A 20629-nucleotide genomic window follows, 5' to 3' on the forward strand; every position below is an offset into this window, starting at 1 on the left:
ACTTATATATTATATATTTTATAAATAAGTAAAATATTATGCAGACAATGTATACAATATAAAATGTTCAGTTTGTGCTATGCTTCAATCAATAACACTGGTCGACAAAAAATGACTTTTTTCAGGTTCGAAGATTTCCAAAGCGTATTTTTGTAGATTTTTTTCATGCCGATTACAAATTCGGCCGCAAAAATTGCGTATCACGTCACGTTTTTTAGATATCTTGATCTAAAGATGCAAAAATTCGTTCAACGCATTAGTGTTTGTGTCTACATGGATGTTACTACATATGCGATGTAAGAGAGACAAGGACAGAATGATAGTCTCTCTTTGTTAAGCTGTTAGCTGTCAGTATGTTACCACGGAAATTTCTCCTGCTCCTTATGAATCTAGTGAGAATCTTATCGTCCAGATATTTCATAAAATAAGTGACATAACTTTGGTTTTTTTTTTTTTAATATATTCTTGATATAATAAAGTAGTCCGCCAAAGAGTCGGATTTTGCATTTTTGCTCTGAAAAATTTATAATAAATAAAATACGGACTCCTGGCTAACCCAACCTTACCCGTTACTAGCTGCGCATTCCTTCAAGTTATATTATAAATTTTATTTTCATCTTTTTTTCAATAAATAACTCTTTGGCGGACTGCATTTGAGCTTACTGATTAAGAATATCATAAATTTAATAAGATTCATTCAGTAGTTTTGCTAATATCTGGAATATAAGAATCTCTAATTCCCGGCCGGCCGATAGGCGTCTCCACCATGTCGCCTGCCGACCCTTAATCCTTCATGCCTGAATTTTTATATCAGAGTCTTTTCTATATCAGAGTGTTTACACATTGTGTATGTACATAACGTCAAAGTTGCCGACGCTTTAAATCGTCTCCTCATTTTTCCATGAAATACACTGATAATTTATTTACTCACGAAGATTTATTATCTGTATTTTAATCTCTAAAAATGGATTCGTATATAATACAGGTAATGTGAAAAGTTGCTAAACGTAATGCAATTTTAAAATTGACTATTTTATCTTATTTTTTATTTTGTAGATTCGACGAACCTGGCTCAACCAAGATGGGGAAGCATTGGCAGTAAGTTATACATATAAATATAATTTAATCCAAAATTACATGGATCATAATAAATGTTATTATTTCTTGAGGATCTCTTATCTCTGCGACACAGTCATGTCTCTATATTTCAAGTTGTATCAGAAACTGCCATAATCAAGGCTATGGAACATTTATCTGTGCCATTAGATGATTTGGTACTTTGTCACTTAAAGTAAGACTATTTTTTAAATTTATTTCTATCATTAAAGTTTTTGTTTAAAACACTTTTATTTAATCAACACCTATTAATAGCTTGTTTAGTTTGGTCCAGAACAATTAATTAATTTGTCAAGATAATTCTTTTTAAACAATAAGTAAATAAAGGTTTTGTAAATTTCAAAATGTAAAAAAGAAGAAAGGCAGAGGAACCAGTGCAGAAATTAAAGTGCAAATAATTATTAAAATATATTTAGAAACCAAACAGATATTAAAAACAAGCAGACATTTCTGTCCTTTCTTTGGACTCTCTTCAGTGCAAACAAATAAATAAAGTTAATCTGACAGTTTTTTGTAAAAACGGTATCGGTACATATTAAATTATTAATAGGAAATTTATAAAAATATACATGTATGTTTTTAAAATTTCTACACGTTTCTCTGCCTTTCTTCTTTTTTATATTTTCTTTAATATATGTATTTATATATTCATGTTACAATCTGTCTTTTGCATATATTGTATATTTCTTCTACTTTTTAGAGCTGTATCTACCATGAATAAGAATGATATCCTTACTATGTATAATTATCAAAGTTCAGCAGTGCAATGTCTTGCAAAGATTCTTCAAATGCAAAAGGAAGAAAATTGGATGCTGCCAGTAATGAATGTAATGTGTCTAGAATTGAGATTATCTGCGATAGGTGTGGAAAACTCTAAATCTAACAAAAATATGAAACAAGGAGAAATTCTAGAGAAATGCGCAGAGTGTTTGATGGCTTGTTTTCGCGTTTGCGCAGCTGATAATAGAAGTTCAGAGGAGGAAACAAAGAGATGGGGAATGCTAGCCTTAATTAATCAATTGCTGAAAGTATATTTTAGAATTAACAAGCTGCATTTGTGCAAACCTTTGATACGAGCCATAGAATCATCCCCTTATAAGGATCATTTTGCACTGGCGCAACAGATTACATACAAATTTTTTGTTGGCCGGAAAGCCATGTTTGATAGTGATTATAAAATTGGTAAGCATATTTTTCTATACCTTTTATACTGTAATTATTTCATTGAAATGTGTATTAACAGATGTAAAAATGTTTCAGCCGACGAATATTTGACGTACGCATTTGAACACTGTCATATACAATGTTCAAAAAACAAGAGATTGATCTTAACTTATCTCGTACCTGTGAAAATGTTATTAGGATATATGCCAAAACAAAGCCTATTAGAAAAGTATAATTTAATGGAATTCTATGAACTCATGGAATCTGTAAGAAAGGGAGATTTACGTTCTTTAGAAGGAGTAATGGTGAAACATGAAGTTTTCTTTATAGATGCCGGTATATATTTAATCGTGGAAAAACTGAAATTGATTGCTTATAGAAATTTATTCAAGAAAGTGTATTTAGCATTGAACACGCATCAAATACCAGTTCAAAGTTTGCTCATAGCATTACAAATCAATGGAATGGAGGATATAAATATGGATGAGACAGAATGTCTTCTTGCAAATTTGATATACGAAGGCAAAATTAAAGGCTACATATCTTATCAACATAAGAAATTAGTTATATCTAAACAAAATCCTTTTCCTCCTTTATCTACAATTATATCATAAATGACTGAAATTGTAATCTATCCTTACTATTTCTGTAATAAATATATTTTATTTTTTACAATTTTATTATTGTAAATGTCCAATATATTACTATTGTAATCCGTTTAGATTGTACATTACTAATGATTAATAATTCATCTAAATTGGAAGTAATAAATATAAGTGTCCTGTAAAAATCCTGTAATAATTTTTTAATATTAGCTTATTAGTCCTTTATACTCTATTTGTATATTAGAGTTTTTTCGATTTTATTATTATCAGAGAGAAGCCTTCTCTCTGTTATAAAATAATTTTTATTCCTAAGTATGCATAATCTAAGACAGTCGATTCAGTCGATACTCATGAAAAATCACCTTTAAAATGTTACATATCAGACTAGGTCAGGTCAGATTAGGTTAGATTAATTTGTGGCGCATAGAACAGAATTGATGATTATTCTTATAAAATTATATAAAATTATTGAATTGTTTCAAGTGTAATATAGAAGAATGTTGTTATTCAGGCATAAATTTAAGACAAATCTTGCTCAAGATTTATCAAAAACGTTAAAACTTTTCGCTACGTATTCTCAGAATACAAATGTTTCGGAAACGAATAGTGATGAACAGGGTTAGTTTACAAATAACAATTACATTTTAAATCTATCCTTTTCAGCTGAACTGGCCTAGTTCAGATTTTATCTTTAAATCTATTCTTTTTAGCTGAACTGACTGTTCTAGTTCAGAGTTCATCTCTAGGAGTGCTTTTCAGCAAGCAACACAGGCGACACAAAGTCACACTGTGTGCGACACAAGTGCTTTTCTACTATTACACAATATAACACAATCTTACTCAGCTCTTTAGCTAAGTCGCTTTGTGCTCAATTGTGTTACATAGTGTCTATCTGTGTCTTTCTTGTTGAGAAGCACCCATTGAAAGAAGATAGAATGATACACTGTGTCATATTGTGTCGTTGCTGAAAAGCACCCACAGTGTCTATCTGTGTCTTCCTTGCTGAAAAGCACCCTGTTCTAGTTCAGTATTCATTTCTAAGTCCGTCCTTTTCAACTGAACTGGCTGTTCTAGTTCAGCGTTTATCTCTAGGTCTGTCCTTTTCAGTTGAACTCACTGTCCTAGTTCAGATTTTATTTCTTTTCTTCTAATATAGAATAAAAAAAGGTAAATTCTGAACTAATACAATCAATTCAGCCAAAAACAAAAAACAGACCTCTAGTTCAGCTGAGAAGAACAAACCCAATTACATACCCTAATCACTGTATTAGAGGCAAAAGAAAAATACACATCTTTTCTTTTCAGAATTTCGAGTACTGGAACTTTACCCGCAGAAGAAGGTGAAGCAGGTAAAGCGACAGGCGCGAAAGATCAACGTCCCACCACCCAGAACCACGGAGATGCCTATCGATCAGGACTGGCCGTCGGTCTGGCCAGGTGCCCGGACCTTCCATCCCGCCTCGGTGCCGCTTCCTCTGCGTCAGGGTTACGTAGAGAAAGGCGCGCCACCCAGCAAACACGCCAACGCTGAACTCATGAAGATACCAAACTTCTTGCATCTGACGCCGCCGGCGATCCGGAGGCATTGCGAGGCGTTGAAGCAATTTTGCACGGAATGGCCCGCGGCTCTGGAAACCGATGCCGAGTGCGAGAAACATTTTCCCATCGAGATCATCACGTCCGATTATTGTTACTCCTCGCCGATTATTAGGGACCCGCTCGCCAGGATTGTGAGCCTGCAACACAAGCTGTCCTCGCTTACTTTAGACATTCATGCTAAAGATAAGTTATTGAGATTACTGGGAAACAAGTACAATCCAGAAACGGATGTAATAACAATTACGGCTGATAGGTGTCCAACTAAAAAACAGAATTTGGAATATGCCTGGTATCTTCTCACTGCAGTGTATCACGAGTCTTGGGTAAGTAGTTAAATAAATAAATAATATACAAATATATAAATAATATATAAATAATATAATAATCCTAACAGCACACATATACGAAGATGTTCAGAGAATATCCTAAGGATGTTTGAATGTCCTCTGAATATTCTCTGAATATCTTTCGAATATGTTGTGCTATTAGGGAATTATATTGAAAATTAAAAAATTATATTAATATAAAAAATTATATTAATAGTAATAATCAAAGGCTAGGCTAAACGAGCAAAAAAAATTTTTCATATGTAAGATTAATATTATTTATTACATTGACATTTAGGTAAACGTTTCAACCATATTCGGTCCTTTTCAATTTACATGTTAATATAATTAAATAAACATTAAATTAAAACATAAAAACCTTAGGTATAAGTCTAATAATATAAAAGTCAATTTTAAATATCACACATATTCCGCCGATTAGAAATTGCTTACACATTATTCCGTTGCGCTTAAAATTAATAACGAAATTTGAAACAATAAATCTCTTAATCCTAATTATAGTAAGAGACTTATATCGGAAATGTTACATATAAAAGAACATAAAATTGTATTAATCTGAATAAGGACACAGAATTATTGGAAAGCAGCTATTTTGATATTCTCGAAGAATTATCATAAACATTTTTAAAGGAATTAACCTTGAATTTTAGACAATAGAGTTATGTGCCATATAGCCAAGATAGGATAGGCTGAAGGCACTAAGTTCTCCAACCGGGGAACGACACAACCAAAAAAAAAAAAAAAAGACAATAGAGTTGACTATATAAACAGACAAATTTATAACAAAGACACACATTGAACTATTGTTTTGCTGAAACCTAACAAGCGACACTGAAATTGAATATAGTATTTCTATTATTCGGGAATAAATAAATAAAAAGTAAAAAATCTTTCCTTTTTCAATATAAGGGGTGATCAAATTAAAAGAAAAAAGATTGGAAAATGGACTCATCTTGCAAAGATGCCAGACTAGTATGTTCGCGCTGACCAGCGACAAATTTTGTATTTTGGACATTTTGCCAAAAGAGAGTTCCATTAAAGATAAGCTTTGTAATCTAAGAGATTTATTGTTTCAAATTTCATTATTAACTTAAGCGCAACGGAATAATGTGTAAGCAATTTTTCTAATCGGCGGAATATGTTTGATATTTAAAATTGACTTTTATATTATTAGACTTATATACCTAAGATTTTTATGTTTTAATTTAATGTTTATTTAATTATATTAACATGTAAATTGAAAAGGACCGAATATGGTTGAAACGTTTACCTAAATGTCAATGTAATAAATAATATTAATCTTACATATGAAAAAATTTTTTGCTTGTTTAGCGTGGCCTTTGATTATTACTATTAATTTTAAATTTTATACGAGCGGAATAGATTTCTTTCTTTATATATTAATATAGTTATATTAAAAATATAGTTATATTAATATAATTATATTTAATATAATTATATTAATTTTATAATTCCCGATTAATAACGAAGAAAATTTTACTTTTGCAGAGAGTGGAACCCTGGGAAGCTGAGAAATCCATAGCGGACATGGAATACTTCGATTGGGATATCAGCCAGAGTCGTACAAGTCTAGTGACTTTATACAGATGGCCGATTTCACCAGCCGATTACGATTACAAGAGTATCCCACACGCGACAGAATATAAAATAGCCGTTTTAGAGCTCATAAACAACGGTGAAGATCAGAATTCGATCGATAAATATAAAGAAGCGGTTAAAAATTTGTTAAATCTTAAAAGCGACAATAAAAGTTGAAATTTGAAATGTGAAAAAATGAATTTTAAATTAATCGGGGGTCATCAAGGTCATTCAATGACTTATATCTTCATATAATCATATTATATTATACTAAAGTATATTTTAAATTTAAAAATTTTGTTAAAACTAATCTTAATCTGTTAATGTGATTTTCTCAGAAAGTATTGAACCGATCGATTTTAATTTTAAGATTCCTGGATCCTCGCGGCCATGTTAGATTGTAACGTCAGAGGCGAGAAAGCGCGCGCTGAAAATTTCTAATAATTTTTAACAAAAGAATTTTTAGTGTCCCAAGTCCGTAGGATGAATAAGATTTTGTATAAAAATAGCAAAAATTTAAATTGCAACTTTTAAATGCGTGAATCAAATTTCGACTGTAATTTTGGTATAAAAAGTAGAAACAAAATCTATATAATGATTATACCATTTTTTCTGGCTCTTACAGTTTTTCCTTAATTTTATTTATATCAAATTAATTCGTTTTTATTAGCTGTATCATCATTTTTCTTTGATTTTTCCGGTGTCCTACCTCAAAGATCAATTTACCATGCACAATTTTATGCTCTCATTACATGACATATTAGTGTAATGAAATTGGAATTGCGTTTGTGTATTCAAATTTACCATAATTTGAGCAACAATTGGAGCATATACGGAGACTTATTTTCCCCCCGGATATTTACATATATATACCAGGTGGAACGTCAAATTATCTTGTTTGTTGAAATGCGAGAGCACATTTGCACATATAAGAACGGTATATATTTTTCTCACTCTTTATTATAAATATTGTTAAACAAATATTTTAACATGTATCGACGCTTTTATCTCGTGATTTAAAATTTTAAATAATATACATCAGGCTGTTGAATTTAAAAAATGCTGAGGATCTCGTTACTACTCAGCGCATTTGAAGTCATCCTATGTGAGATTCATACAAGATCGGAAACATCATCGTCTTGTAAGAATCCACCCTTCTGTTACTTGTCGAATGCATACAAGACAGATACAAACAGCATGTTTCCTCATCCGAATTATGCCAGGCAACAATCGAGCCTTCAACGTAGTTATTATAATGGATTCAACTCTCACACGATGCCAGCTTATTACTCGTAAGTAATTCATCCTTAAATTATTATAAAAAATTATAAATTTTTATAAATTATTATAATTTATTATTATTATAATTTATTATTATATATAATTTTATATAATTTTTATAAATTATATAAAAATTATAATTACAATAATAAAAAATTATTTTTAGGAAATATAATTATAATTTATCCTAGTAAATATAATTATAATTTATGTCTCTGTTACAATTTAATATAATAATATTACATAAATTTTAGGGCTTTTGACCCCATCAGTATATTAGCGTCATTGGCATTTTTGGCGTTTTTATTACAATCATTCGCTTCGCTCTACGATCGTTCGAGGTCAATTTTGCCAACAATCATCAGTGGCCGCAGATCGACTATAGATGATTTGTCCGATGATATTCCAGAAATTTCAGGACACGTCTCGCGCGCTTTGCAGGAATACGTGAGTATTTCATGTTACAATATAAAACTATTATAATATAAAATATATATTATATTATATAATTATTATATAATATATAATAAATATTATATAATTATATTATGTAATATATAATTTATTATATAAATAATAAATTAATATAATGTAAAACATAATACGTGCACTTTCAGGAAAATCTCAATGAAGATTTAGAAAGAAAATAATTGACGAAAAAAATAATAACGAGCTTTTGCCATTTACATCCAACTTTATATAGTAATTTTTGTCATTTTCTTACAATTTATACAATTTTTTTGCCCTAATAAATAATTTACGTTTCTTTTTTTTTCTTAAAAAATATATATAAGTCGAAATAGAGATTTTGCATATAAAAAGTTCTAACGAGACGTGTATCTAATTTAATTTTTTTATATTAAAGCTCCTGGCTCTTCGTCAATCATGTTAAGATTGTGACGTCAGAGGCGAGAAAACGCAGGCTAAAAATTCTTATAGATACCATTTCGAAATAAAAAGATATTATATTAGTTTTCACCAGGTTTATTTTGAAAGTGGTAAAATCATCTGAAATAATGTTTTATCAAAATATATTTTCATTAAAAAAAATGGCATCTAAGAATTTTCAGCGTATGCTTTCTCGCTTCTGACGTCACAATCTTACATGGTGAGGATCCAAGTCTTAAAAATAATCTAATATAAAATGTAAATTCAAATATAAATTTTTGTAGAAATTTTAGGAAACAATATAACTTTGAAAAATAAGTAAAAATAATAATATATGATATTTATTATTACAAGCTCTATTTCATCTTGGACAAAATCTCTTTCGATCAATCTTGAATAACTTAAAAATATATTATAATTATACATTGTACAGACAAATACATGAGAAAATAATTTACAACTGCATTAATATGAAAATTATCTTTTTAATTTTATTATAACTGTATTATCCTTTTAATTTTATTATATTACTAATTGCATTGTGTAATATATATATATAAAATGTAGTAATGCAATATAATATCATTTTATTATATAATTGACTTCAAACGTAGTCAAGAGATCTATTTAAGAAAAAAATTACGATTAAATTGTTACAATATCCAATGTCACATACATTTTGTATTCAGTTTTACTTATAGATTCTTGTCAAAATTATAACTATTAGCACAATATTTATAAGTCCTATTCTCCCAGCGTTGTCGCATTGGATGCAGGTACCTCAAATTTTTATCTAATATTACCATGGAACTCTAGTAGATGGTAGAGCTGGAGCTGGTCTGTAACAAAATATTTTATTTATTATTATTATATATTATTATATAATTATATATTTATTAAAACAGTTTATTATTTTATTTATATTATTAAAATATGTATAATTATTATGTAATTTTATGTAATTATTTATATACAGGATTTCTCAAAATTACTAGATGTCTTTTTAATTTTAATAGATACTCTGATCAATTTGAAGACGCGATTATATTTGGAATATTTATCTATTTAAGAAACACTGGTTCTGAAAAATATTCGATAAATATGATAAGATCTTATTTACCTTTTTCCAACAGTAGATTTATATGGATGCGTTGCCGTAAGACCTCGCCTCTCTTTATTACGTATCGCCTTAAACATCACTGTTTTTTCTTCAGCATTATTTTGTGCAGACAGAGTAGCTGGAGGAGGTGTAAGATTAATTGTATTACTCTTCAGCTTGTTTAGAATGGCAATACTTTTGGCGCTCATTTGAATAGGCTTCTGCTTATTCACGTTCTCCTTATCTATTCGACTATTAATTTGTACAACACTTTTATTATTGTTCGTTAATACTTTCTTCATCTGCTTGGGGGGTCTGTAGCTGGAATTCTCGCTGTTCTTGTCAGATAGCACACGTTTCTTTGCTATCGTCTTCTCACAAGGATTTTCTTGCACAGATTCGTTATTTTCATGACCATTATTATCGTCATTTGAATTAAATACATTGTCATCATTTTCATTCGCAGCAGCAACAAAGGTGGAATTTAAATTATTGGTATCGCACTCCTCATCATTGGTCTTTGATGCTATTGCAATCGTTGATATAGTATTATTCAAAGGATCCATTCCTACTGTACTCAAACAGGTAAATACAGTGGAATTCTCAGCATTACTTATGTCCGAGTCGGACCACTTGATGTTACGGATACCCTCCAGCAGCTTTATCAACTCCTTGAACTCCAGTTGCATCTTATCAGTCACCGTTCCACAGTCTTTCATCATATTGTAATAATTTTGCAACGTATTACTCATCACTTTCATTATAGTATTGATGGATTGCCTCTCGCATTGCTGGAGACTATCGAGCTTCTTCGTGTGCTGCTGCATTATGGGAATCCAGCATTTCTCAATGTCGGAGACCTGCAGAGCCAATTTATTCTGCAAACTCTCCTCAAAGGGCTTGACCTTCAATTGGGAGGAAATCGTCTCCTGTATCTCCGCCTCGACCGAGCACAATTCCTGCCAGGTTGCTTGCATCTGTGCTCTGAGGGAGTCCCTCTGTCGCTGGAAGTAGTGCAGGGACTTGTTGATGCGAGACTTTCCACTGGCGTTTTGCTCTTCCACCGGCTGATCCTCGGCAGCCAGCGTTAAATTGTGCAACCTCTCATCCGCGTCCTTCTTATAGAGCATCCTGCAGGCCAAAATCTTATCAGAGCTCTCCAGAGTCAGCACCCTTTCAATCAGATCCTTCTTCCTCTCGTATAACTTTGTAAGCTTACAATGCGTTTCCAACATTAATTTATTTGGTTTATTTGATGATTGCAACGTTCCGTTCTCGAAAGCAGCTAGTCTCGACTTCAAGGTATCTATTTCCTTCTTCTGTTCCTCTACGATCTTGATGTAACCAGTAATATGGGTCTCGCAGGACACATTCTTTTTAGCGTAGGATTTAATCTTCTTTGCACGATTCGCGTATCTTAAGGTATTATACGTGTCTTCGTAGGTGAGGCCGGAGGGACCGATGTTGGCTATCATAACAGTATGGCAATTCCCACCGAGGGAATCCTTCAGCAGCCTCGTGAGCTTCGAATCTCTATATGGAATATGTTTAATACCATCTGCCAGATTGTTTATACAATTTCCAAGCGCCAACAGGGATTTATTGATGTTAGCACCTTCCTTAAACCTAATACCCTTGCACCCAGTAGCTGAGGCTCTCTCAGAACCAGCCAGATCGATCATAGACAGCTTGACGCGCTGCACTTGACTGTCCAGCTTGTTGATCATCTTGATGTAAACTTGGAAAACCGCGTGGCTTCGACTGCTCTCCTTATTCGCGTCCGTTGGATGCTGTGTACGGTTCTTGTTACCCTCTGCTAAGAGGGATAACAATTCTTCGGCGCTCTGAATAGCAATTGGTTCCAAACCAGCGACCACAACTCCACATCTACCGTCCTCTCTCAGGTGCAACTGGCCAGACTTGTGCAACAAATCTTGGACGTTCTCGTTGTATATTTCCAAGTAGGATACGGCCAAGTGAAATTCGCGATGCTTGCTCTGTTTTTCAATCTCGCAGAAAAGCTCTGCTACGGTGCGGTATGTAATGCCAGGATCCTCCCTGTGCCCCAGCATGGTGTGAGTTTTACCAGCACCGGTAGCACCGTAGGCAAACACAGAGCAATTGTAGCCATCAAGGAGGTTGGTGATCAGGCTTTTGGTGCTGCCTTCGAAGACATCGGTGTTAGTGGACATAAAGTTGAAAATCCTGTCAAAGATGAATTGTAGTTGCTTGTTCTGTTTCTTCAACATGTCTCTGCTCTTCTGTGCCACATTGTGAAAGAAGAAGGGCTCGTCCTGCTCCTTGGGATCGAAGATCAGCATCTTGTCGTCGACTACCTCGACTGCCGTTTTGCTGTTGTTCTGCAACTCGCGTTCATTGGCCGGACGAATTCTCACGATCACTTTGATGGATATCTCGGAGCTGTCCCCAGCTTGCACCATCGTGCTACCACTTGTGCTCGGCTTGGCTGATTCACCAGGCAATATCTGTTTCTCTCCCATTACTTTTGCCTCCCTGCTGCCAAGACAGCTGTCCTTTTTGTTAAAAACCATGTTTTTTACACTTGTAGGCTACAAAACATTAATACATTAGTATATTCATATTTAATATTAATATTATATTGATATTATATAAATAGTAAAATTATATAAATTATATAATAATAAAAGATAAGAAAAAAATAAAAGTATTTACAAAAACACAATAACAATAAAAAAAAACAAAAAATATATTAATAAATTATAAATTATAAAAAAAGATAAGAAATAAATAAAAATATTTACAAAAAAACACAGCAATAAAAAATAATACTCGATAAGAACAAAAAAAAGTCAATATACAAATTTGATGAAAATTTCTTTATGAGAGAGTTGTCGAATAATGAAAGGAAATGAGGATTAAATGACGTTTACCCAGAATTGTTTATCTCGATCGCCTTCGCCAGGCGTCACATCGTGATGCGATTGACAGGGTATTGTCGTGGCTTGAAAAATGACAGCTTCGTCGATTTCAACAACGATCTCTCTTATGCGACGTTCACTGAGAAGACAAATCAGCTCTGTTCGTGAAGAAGACCAATTTTTCTCCGATTGCGAAAAGAAAATTGCCTAAAACTGACACCGTATCGATGACCAGCACTCACATCAGGCAAAGAAGCCGTTACCGTTATGCTCAGTTTTGAATTTTAAAACTGACGTGACACAACGACAGTCGCGCAAACTGCAAAGCGTCGAAAGAGGACTAGGGAATGTGATTTTTCTAGGGGATTTTCTAAGATTTCAAGCGCAATTTCTATAAAACGCTAAAGGCACCTTTTTATGTATCGCTCATCGCTCGTTTTCGGCGATATAATGACGTCACGTAATCGCTAGCGACATGATTTTGTAGTTGGATTTTTCTAACTACAAGTGATATTAACAAGTGAAAGACTGCACGCAGTCTTCTTCAATATTATAATTACATATAATTAAACATAATTCTTAACAATTATTATTACGTTATTCGGATCGAGTACATACGGTATAGTTCGGATTCGAATACATTGTGTCCTGTCTTAGGGTGCCGTCACATGTGGCGTAAGAAACGTACGCGCGTACTGCTGCGTATTTTGCGTATTCTAGTAATATGCCAGAACTTACGCTATTTAAAAAATGCCCTTTCACACATCACCAGCGTATTTCGTTAAATTTCGCGTAAAGCGTAATAAATCTAACCAATAAAGATTAGAGTTTCTGTTGTAGAACACAACAGAAATACTAAAATCGATTTTCTATTGGTTATTATTATTTAGACGTATTGCTAAAAACGCGCCATGTAAATTAGGTACCTGAGGGTAGATTGTGTATCTTGAGTGAATTGCTCACGAGGTGAAAATTACAAAAGTGAGGAAATTTACTAGAGTGCCCACGGTTTCATTTGTCGATATCTAGTAAATCTTTTCACTTTTGTAATTTTCATTTGTGAGCAAACTCACCCAAGATACACAATCGACCTCTTGTTGTAGATCTGGCCTAAGGGTACATTGCAGCATGCGGTTCTATATCCTGATTAGATGAATATGATTGAACGCTTTTTGAAAGATCATTATATACTTCTCAATGTAATGCGTCGACGCGCTATTGACTAGAGCCTTAGTACTGCGCATGCGCACTATAATTATAAAATTATTTATTGCAAATAATAAAGAAATTATTAACTCACAAACAATTATATTGATATATTTGTAAATCACAAACGATTTCCTATCAATTATAATTGTTAGTTATTACAAAATCTGTTTATTACTAAAAAAGTGTCGGCTAACTTCACGATTAAAAAAAAATTATTAATTACAAAAAACCTAATTTGTCACAAACGTTAAAAACAGACTCACAATCAATCACAAACGACTTACAAACGAAATATATTCATAAAAAATGAAAATAATTATATTTCATAATTTTTGTCGGCTAGCTTCATGTAGGTAAAGTGTGTGCTCCCCGCTTTAAACAGTAAGCAGCACGAAATGGGATTCGCTCATTTCGTCGGGACGGAATGAACAAATCCCATTTCGTACTGCTTACTGCTTACTCTTGTACTCTGTACTCCTGCTGCCATTGTAGACTCCGCTTATTCTTTGCCTTAAGGGTCGACAGCATCGATATATAGAATGGACTGAGCATTGCGATATGTAAACGCGCGCCTGCTTTAGAGGGAGAGGTACTACATCTGAGGCCTATGTTTGTCTCTCTTGCAAGCTTCTGATTTGTTATTTCGTCCCCCTCCAGAATTCTAGCAGTAACATAGCATTAAATTTTTGACACCTCACCTTCGCCTACTCGCTTTGGAATAACGTGAAACGTTTATCTTTATCTTTAAAAATTAAAAAATGGTTTTAAGGTGTTTTGTGTGCAAAATTACGTATGATAAAAATAAAAAGGATATACAGATGCATAAGTAAGTACATTAAAAGTATTTTTTATAGGACATTATTGTAACACATTCTTTAAACATATTGTTTTAAAGCTGTATATAATTATATTATATATACGTAACTTGCATAGTTTTGTTAAATATATATTAAAATTATATATTATATAATAAAATTAAGATATGTAATAGTATGTAATAAAAATTGTGTAAAGTAAAATTATAAAAAGTTAGGTTAGATTATGCGTTTTACAAATAAGAGATATTTAGAACATTATTTTAAATATTTTGTAATATAATAATAATTGAATTATACAATATAAAGCTAGTAATACATTATCATTATTTTCAGAGTTCCAGAAAAAGAACACATAAAGAAATTGTGGTTATCTGCATTAAACATCAAGCAGATTAGTCCAAATGCAAGAGAGTGTTCAAAACATTTTAATATATATATATATATATATATATATATATATATATATATATTTATAAAACTTTATAATTAATAAAATATTAATATAAATATAATATAAATTAAAGCAAATTTATTGTTTATTTATAAATATATTAAATATATTAAAACAAATTTTAAACTAAATTCTAAAAAAATCTATTGACTACACATTTCATAGAAAAATGCACATGGTCCGCAATTTTTTAGACGGCCCTGCAAAAAGAGAGACAAACATAGGCCTCAGATGTAGTACTTCTCACTCTAAAGCAGGCGCGCGCTTACCCATTGCGATGCTCAGTCCATTCTATATGTCGATGGTCGACAGGCGACATGGTAGAGACGCCTATCGGCCGGCCGGGAATTAGAGATTCTTATATTTCAGATATTAGCGAAACTACTGAATGAATCTTATTAAATTTATGATATTCTTAATCAGTAAGCTCAAATGCAGTCCGCCAAAGAGTTATTTATTGAAAAAAAGATGAAAATAAAATTTATAATATAACTTGGGGGAATGCGCAGCTAGTAACGGGTAAGGTTGGGTTAGCCAGGAGTCCGTATTTTATTTATTATAAATTTTTCAGAGCAAAAATGCAAAATCCGACTCTTTGGCGGACTACTTTATTATATCAAGAATATATTAAAAAAAAAAACCAAAGTTATGTCACTTATTTTATGAAATATCTGGACGATAAGATTCTCACTAGATTCATAAGGAGCAGGGGAAATTTCTGTGGTAACATGCTGACTGCTTGACAAGGAGAGAGCATCATTCCATCTTTGTCTCTCTTACATCGCATATGTAGTAGCGTCCATGTAGGTACAAACACTAATACGTGAGCACACGGATGCAAATATTGAGAGATAATGTCAGCAAAAAGGCTATCATATTATTTTTATTTTTTGTATATGTATGCATATGTAAATAAAGAACAAAAATAAAAACTATTTTAAATAATAAGAATCTATTTGTGTGTGTGTGTGTGTGTAATTAAAAATTAATAAAAAAATTAAAAAATCAATTTATATACCATATATTTTTTTATATCATATAAAAAAATCTTAGAAATGTACTTAAATTTTTCGTAGATCCTCGATTTTCGATCCTTTTTTTCATTGCTTCTAAACATTCAGCTAAAAGAGCAGTTGAGACTATTCCAATAAAAAATATTTCATCTTATTTTTTGCAAATAATATAATATATTTTTTATTTAGGAGTCCAAATAAAATATATGTTACGCATAAGTTATTTATAATTTTCGTTCAAATTAAGAGAATATTGTATTGAATATATTGTAATGCATATACATATTAATTTTCATTAATTTACTTGTTTAACAAAAACATGGTTTTTTGATAATAATTTAAAATTATTTCTGCTCAGTGATTTTAAATAGCCGCAGTATATTGACGGTGCAAAGGTAGCATAATCAATTGTTTTTTAAATGAAAACTGGAATGAAGGAATTGATTAAAGCTGTTTTAACTTGTAGATTTAAAATTTAAATTTTAAGTTAAAATTCTTAAAAGAAATTATGGGACGAGACGACCCTATTAAATTTAATATAATTTTTTTATTTAAGGAAATAAATTTTATTTAATGATTATATTTTATTGGGAGGATAATTAAATAAATGAACTTTAATTTAAAGATAATTTTAACATTAATTAATGAAATTTTTATAAAGGATTGATTATTAAATTAAGAAAAATTTTTTTTTATAATAATTATTATAAAATTAATTACCTTAGGGATAAACAGCGTAAGATTTTTAGAAAGATCATATTAATAAAAATGATTGCGACCCTCGATGTTGAATTAAAATAAAAATTAAATAAAGAAGTTTAATATTTTAGTCTGTTCGACTAATAAAATTTTACATGATTTGAGTTCAGATCGGTGTAAGCCAGATCGGTTTCTATCTATAATAAAATTAAGAAAATTTTGTACAAAAGGACTTTTTTTTAAATTATATTTTTTTTAATGAATAAATTTAATTGATCAATATATGTAAATAAATAAAATTACTTTGGCAAAATTTAAGTGTATTAAATTTAGAATTTTAATGATGTATAATAGAAAAAAGTTATACAAGTAATAATTTGTCAAAATTTAAGATTATATTTTTATAGTGCGTCAAATATATTAAGATTGTTAATTTTGTTATTAATTATATTAGTTGGGGTAGCTTTTTTAACTTATTGGAACGAAAAATTTTAAGATATGTACAAATTCGTAAAGAACCTAATAAGGTGGGATTTATAGGATTATTTCAACCTTTAAGTGATGCTATTAAATTACTTAATAAAGAATTATTTTATGTATATAAATCTAATTATAATTTTTTTTATTTATGTCCTATAATTAGATTTGTTTTAATAATAATATGATTGGTATTTCCTTACATTACTAATATTTATTTTTTAAATTATTCTATTTTATTAATAATTGTTTTTATAACTAATAGAGGGTATGTTATAATTTTTATGGGATGATCAGCTAATTCGATTTATTCAATAATAGGGGCAATACGATCAGTTTCACAAATATTATCATATGAAGTAAGATTTATTTTAATTATTTTAGTAATATGTTATATTATTTTAGTATATAAATTATGTTATTATATTAGTAAGAGAGAGATATTCTTTTTTTTGATTTTATTAATTATCAATTTTATTTATATAATATATAGTAGTTTTATATCCTTTGTTTATTATAGTTTTTATTAGGATTTTAGACTGAATTAAATCGAAAGTCCTATAGATTTTATCGAAAGTGAGGCAGATGATTTAATATTGAATATTTTAGGGGTGGGTTTACATTAATTTTTTTATCTGAATATGGAATAATTATTTTTTTTAGATTAATAGAATTTATCTATTTAGGAATTTATTAAAATATTCAATAATTTTAACTTTATTTTAATTAATATTTTATGTAGAATAGTAATTTGTATACATGGAATACTTCCTCGAATACAATATATAAATTACTATAGTTATGTTTGGGAAAATTATTTTACCAATAATTTTGTGTTTATATTTTATTAATTTTTGGATTTAAATTTATAGTATAATAATAATTTAGTAAAAAAAATTAATTTTAAAAGTTAATAGAAAATTAAAATTTCTTTAATATGTTTTTCAAAACATTAAACTTAAATTCAAGATTATTAACTTAATTTAATAGTAATTTATAAAAAAATTTAAATATTAAATATAATTATTTTAAATTTTAAATTATTATAATATAATTTTAAAATTTTTTTAAAAAAATTTAAATCTCCAAATTTTTTTGGGGTAAAAGATCCTGGCTCCCCTGTTTTGTCTTATGTAAAATTTGAGGTCCTCTCATGTTAGAATCAACAATATTAATGAAAACCCATAAATTTGATTTGGTAACATGACTATGAATTTTTTGTTGGGTAAAAATAAGATACTAATTGATGTAATATGCAATTACACCTCCTAATTTGTTGGGATAGATCGGAGGATAGCCATAACATATAGAAAAATATTTCAGGTTTGTTAATATGAATTAAAAATGTATTTTTAAATAAATGAATATTATTATATTTATATTATCTATATATATAAGTCGTATATATATATCTATATATATATATATACAGATATGAAAGGAACTTACGAGTAACGTATGATCCCACACGGAACAAAACATCCATATAACCCTCCATACCTCCATGGCGACCTCTAACCTCCACGGTGGACAATAATGGATTTCTAATAGATATCCATACTATCTCCACAATAGATATCGTCTACAAATTCATCATGGATGTACATTAGACATCTATTATGGATATATGATAGATTTATACATCCTTGCATTGAATAAAATAAAATTAAGTTTTATTTAAAATTCTTATTTCTGAGAATGTTTTAAAAATATTGAAAAATTTGTAATTATATATATATTATTCAATTTTCAACTTATATATACGTAACATTTATTAAAACAGTTTTTAAAAATATACTTACATAATAATACAATAGTAATAGCAAGATTAACAAATTGTATGAATCAAAACTTTTTAGATTAAACTGTAATATTATAAAATTTATTATTAAATATAAAAAATTTTTAATTTTTTAATTAAAAATAGAAAGTATTGAATTTGAAATGACTTTAAATCTTGCAAAAACATACATTAGCTAGTTTTAATAAAATTACTGTTACAAGTACGCAAATAAATAAATAATGATTAAAAACATTCAACAATTTAGAAATTAATTCGATAAATAAATATCTCCTAATAATTAATGAAAATTAACGTAGACAATTTTTTTATAATAGAATATATATTTTTATTGATAACGTTTATAAATAAAAGTATAATTATATAATACAATATGTTAATAGAAAATTACTACAAGTGTATTTTCAATATATATATAAATTTTTTGCGACCTTTATTACATAACTCCTAGAATGACAAAGAAAGATAACATACCGGAATTTACAAAAGGAAGACTTTTCTCGCTTGATTTTCGGTCTCAATACTAAAACAATGTTCCCAGATTATACATATATATATTTTTTTTCCGATGAGTAACGCGAGGACATTATCTTATAATTAGACAAAATTAGGTCGATCAATAATAATATCGATACCAATATTTGTATAGTATGCTAATTGTAATGATGACAACATGAACGCTTATTCTCTTATGAAAAATTTTCGTATACGAAGATGACGCTGAACGAAAATTGTGTGTTGTGTTGTTGTGTGTGTGGTGTGTGTGTGCGTTGGTGCGTGCGTGCGGGTATGTGTGTATGTGAAGATGGGTATATACTTTTACACAGTTAAAAATATATACCAATCAGAGGGATCGCGCAGCATCATTTTCGAATACGAAAAATTTTCTCGCTCCCATTTTCGGTTTTCTACGAAAAAAATCTTTCCAGATTATACATATATTAATATATTTTACCCGAGTAAACGCGAGGACGTCTTATAATTAGACAATTAGGTTCGGTAAAACATAATATATATATAATTATAGATACAATTATGTGTATAGTAATGCTAATTGTAATTATACTGACAAAACATGAACGCTTATTCTCATATAAAATTTTCATATGCGAAGGTGACGTTGTACGAATATTGCGTGCGTGCGTGCGTGCGTGTGTATGTGTGTGTATAAAATAAATATATGTATAATATATAGTGTAAATATATGTATACAATATATAATACAATATGTAAATACGAGATATAAAGAGTTTTACACATATATATACATACATATATTTAATGAAGAAAATATATATACATTGACATGCGTGTGTGTGTAGTATATACACACACACACGCGGGCGCGCGGCAATGAAAATGCTTATAACGTTACGTTTTGCAGGAGGACATGGAGCAGGTGGCAAATTTACATTCCACCAGACTCTCTTGCTTTCCTTTCCGACGAAGAGTAAATTTTTCTCGCTCTATGTTTTCGGTAATATTTTGCTTCCTTTCCGTGTCCATATCTGACGTGTATAAAGCTTTCTCTGCCTTAGCATAAGCCTTCTGTACGGACGCTGA

At 30.0% G+C, this 20629-nt stretch overlaps 4 protein-coding genes across 5 annotated transcripts; 3 read left to right on the top strand and 1 right to left on the bottom strand.

Moving 5' to 3' along the window:
- Positions 1–831: 831 nt before the first annotated feature.
- On the top strand, positions 832–2960 carry PCID2 (PCI domain-containing protein 2). 2 transcript variants are annotated; one of them, XM_029305862.2, is made up of 5 exons: positions 832–985; positions 1057–1098; positions 1170–1291; positions 1817–2298; positions 2377–2960. In XM_029305862.2, exons 1-5 carry the CDS (start codon positions 965–967, stop codon positions 2892–2894), a joined length of 1185 nt encoding a protein of 394 aa, XP_029161695.2. In that variant the 5' UTR covers positions 832–964; the 3' UTR covers positions 2895–2960. The 2 variants fall into 2 exon arrangements, with proteins under 2 accessions (XP_029161695.2, XP_085342590.1); XM_085486464.1 differs by lacking the exon at positions 1170–1291.
- A 309-nt stretch (positions 2961–3269) lies between these two features.
- On the top strand, positions 3270–7025 carry LOC114930389 (mitochondrial ribosomal protein S35). Its single transcript, XM_029302150.2, has 3 exons — positions 3270–3503; positions 4191–4807; positions 6341–7025. Exons 1-3 carry the CDS (start codon positions 3383–3385, stop codon positions 6605–6607), a joined length of 1005 nt encoding a protein of 334 aa, XP_029157983.2. The 5' UTR covers positions 3270–3382; the 3' UTR covers positions 6608–7025.
- A 67-nt stretch (positions 7026–7092) lies between these two features.
- On the top strand, positions 7093–9498 carry LOC146721655 (uncharacterized). Its single transcript, XM_085486465.1, has 4 exons — positions 7093–7367; positions 7473–7722; positions 7966–8158; positions 8329–9498. The coding sequence occupies exons 2-4, from the start codon at positions 7490–7492 to the stop codon at positions 8359–8361; spliced, it is 459 nt and encodes a 152-aa protein (XP_085342591.1). The 5' UTR covers positions 7093–7367; positions 7473–7489; the 3' UTR covers positions 8362–9498.
- LOC146721656 (kinesin-like protein KIF18A) lies at positions 8496–12880 on the bottom strand. Its single transcript, XM_085486463.1, has 3 exons — positions 12611–12880; positions 9720–12268; positions 8496–9438 (listed from the first exon to the last, which is right to left on the bottom strand). Exons 2-3 carry the CDS (start codon positions 12248–12250, stop codon positions 9399–9401), a joined length of 2571 nt encoding a protein of 856 aa, XP_085342589.1. The 5' UTR covers positions 12251–12268; positions 12611–12880; the 3' UTR covers positions 8496–9398.
- Between the last annotated feature and the right edge of the window lie 7749 nt (positions 12881–20629).

The sequence above is a fragment of the Nylanderia fulva genome, unplaced genomic scaffold, assembly GCF_048542155.1.
Source record: "Nylanderia fulva isolate GAGA-0341 unplaced genomic scaffold, ASM4854215v1 Scaffold435, whole genome shotgun sequence".
NCBI lineage: Eukaryota > Metazoa > Arthropoda > Insecta > Hymenoptera > Formicidae > Nylanderia > Nylanderia fulva.

Coding starts and splice junctions, on each gene's coding strand:
- LOC146721656 (XM_085486463.1), bottom strand. CDS start 12,250: ATGGTTTTTAACAAAAAGGACAGCTGTCTTGGCAGCAGGGAGGCAAAA. Junction 9,439..9,719: donor AAATCTACTGTTGGAAAAAG/GTAAATAAGATC, acceptor ATTTTGTTACAG/ACCAGCTCCAGCTCTACCAT.
- LOC114930389 (XM_029302150.2), top strand. CDS start 3,383: ATGTTGTTATTCAGGCATAAATTTAAGACAAATCTTGCTCAAGATTTA. Junction 3,504..4,190: donor AACGAATAGTGATGAACAGG/GTTAGTTTACAA, acceptor TTTTCTTTTCAG/AATTTCGAGTACTGGAACTT. Junction 4,808..6,340: donor CAGTGTATCACGAGTCTTGG/GTAAGTAGTTAA, acceptor TTACTTTTGCAG/AGAGTGGAACCCTGGGAAGC.
- LOC146721655 (XM_085486465.1), top strand. CDS start 7,490: ATGCTGAGGATCTCGTTACTACTCAGCGCATTTGAAGTCATCCTATGT. Junction 7,723..7,965: donor ACGATGCCAGCTTATTACTC/GTAAGTAATTCA, acceptor CATAAATTTTAG/GGCTTTTGACCCCATCAGTA. Junction 8,159..8,328: donor CGCGCGCTTTGCAGGAATAC/GTGAGTATTTCA, acceptor GTGCACTTTCAG/GAAAATCTCAATGAAGATTT.
- PCID2 (XM_029305862.2), top strand. CDS start 965: ATGGATTCGTATATAATACAG. Junction 986..1,056: donor TGGATTCGTATATAATACAG/GTAATGTGAAAA, acceptor TTTATTTTGTAG/ATTCGACGAACCTGGCTCAA. Junction 1,099..1,169: donor AAGATGGGGAAGCATTGGCA/GTAAGTTATACA, acceptor TTATTTCTTGAG/GATCTCTTATCTCTGCGACA.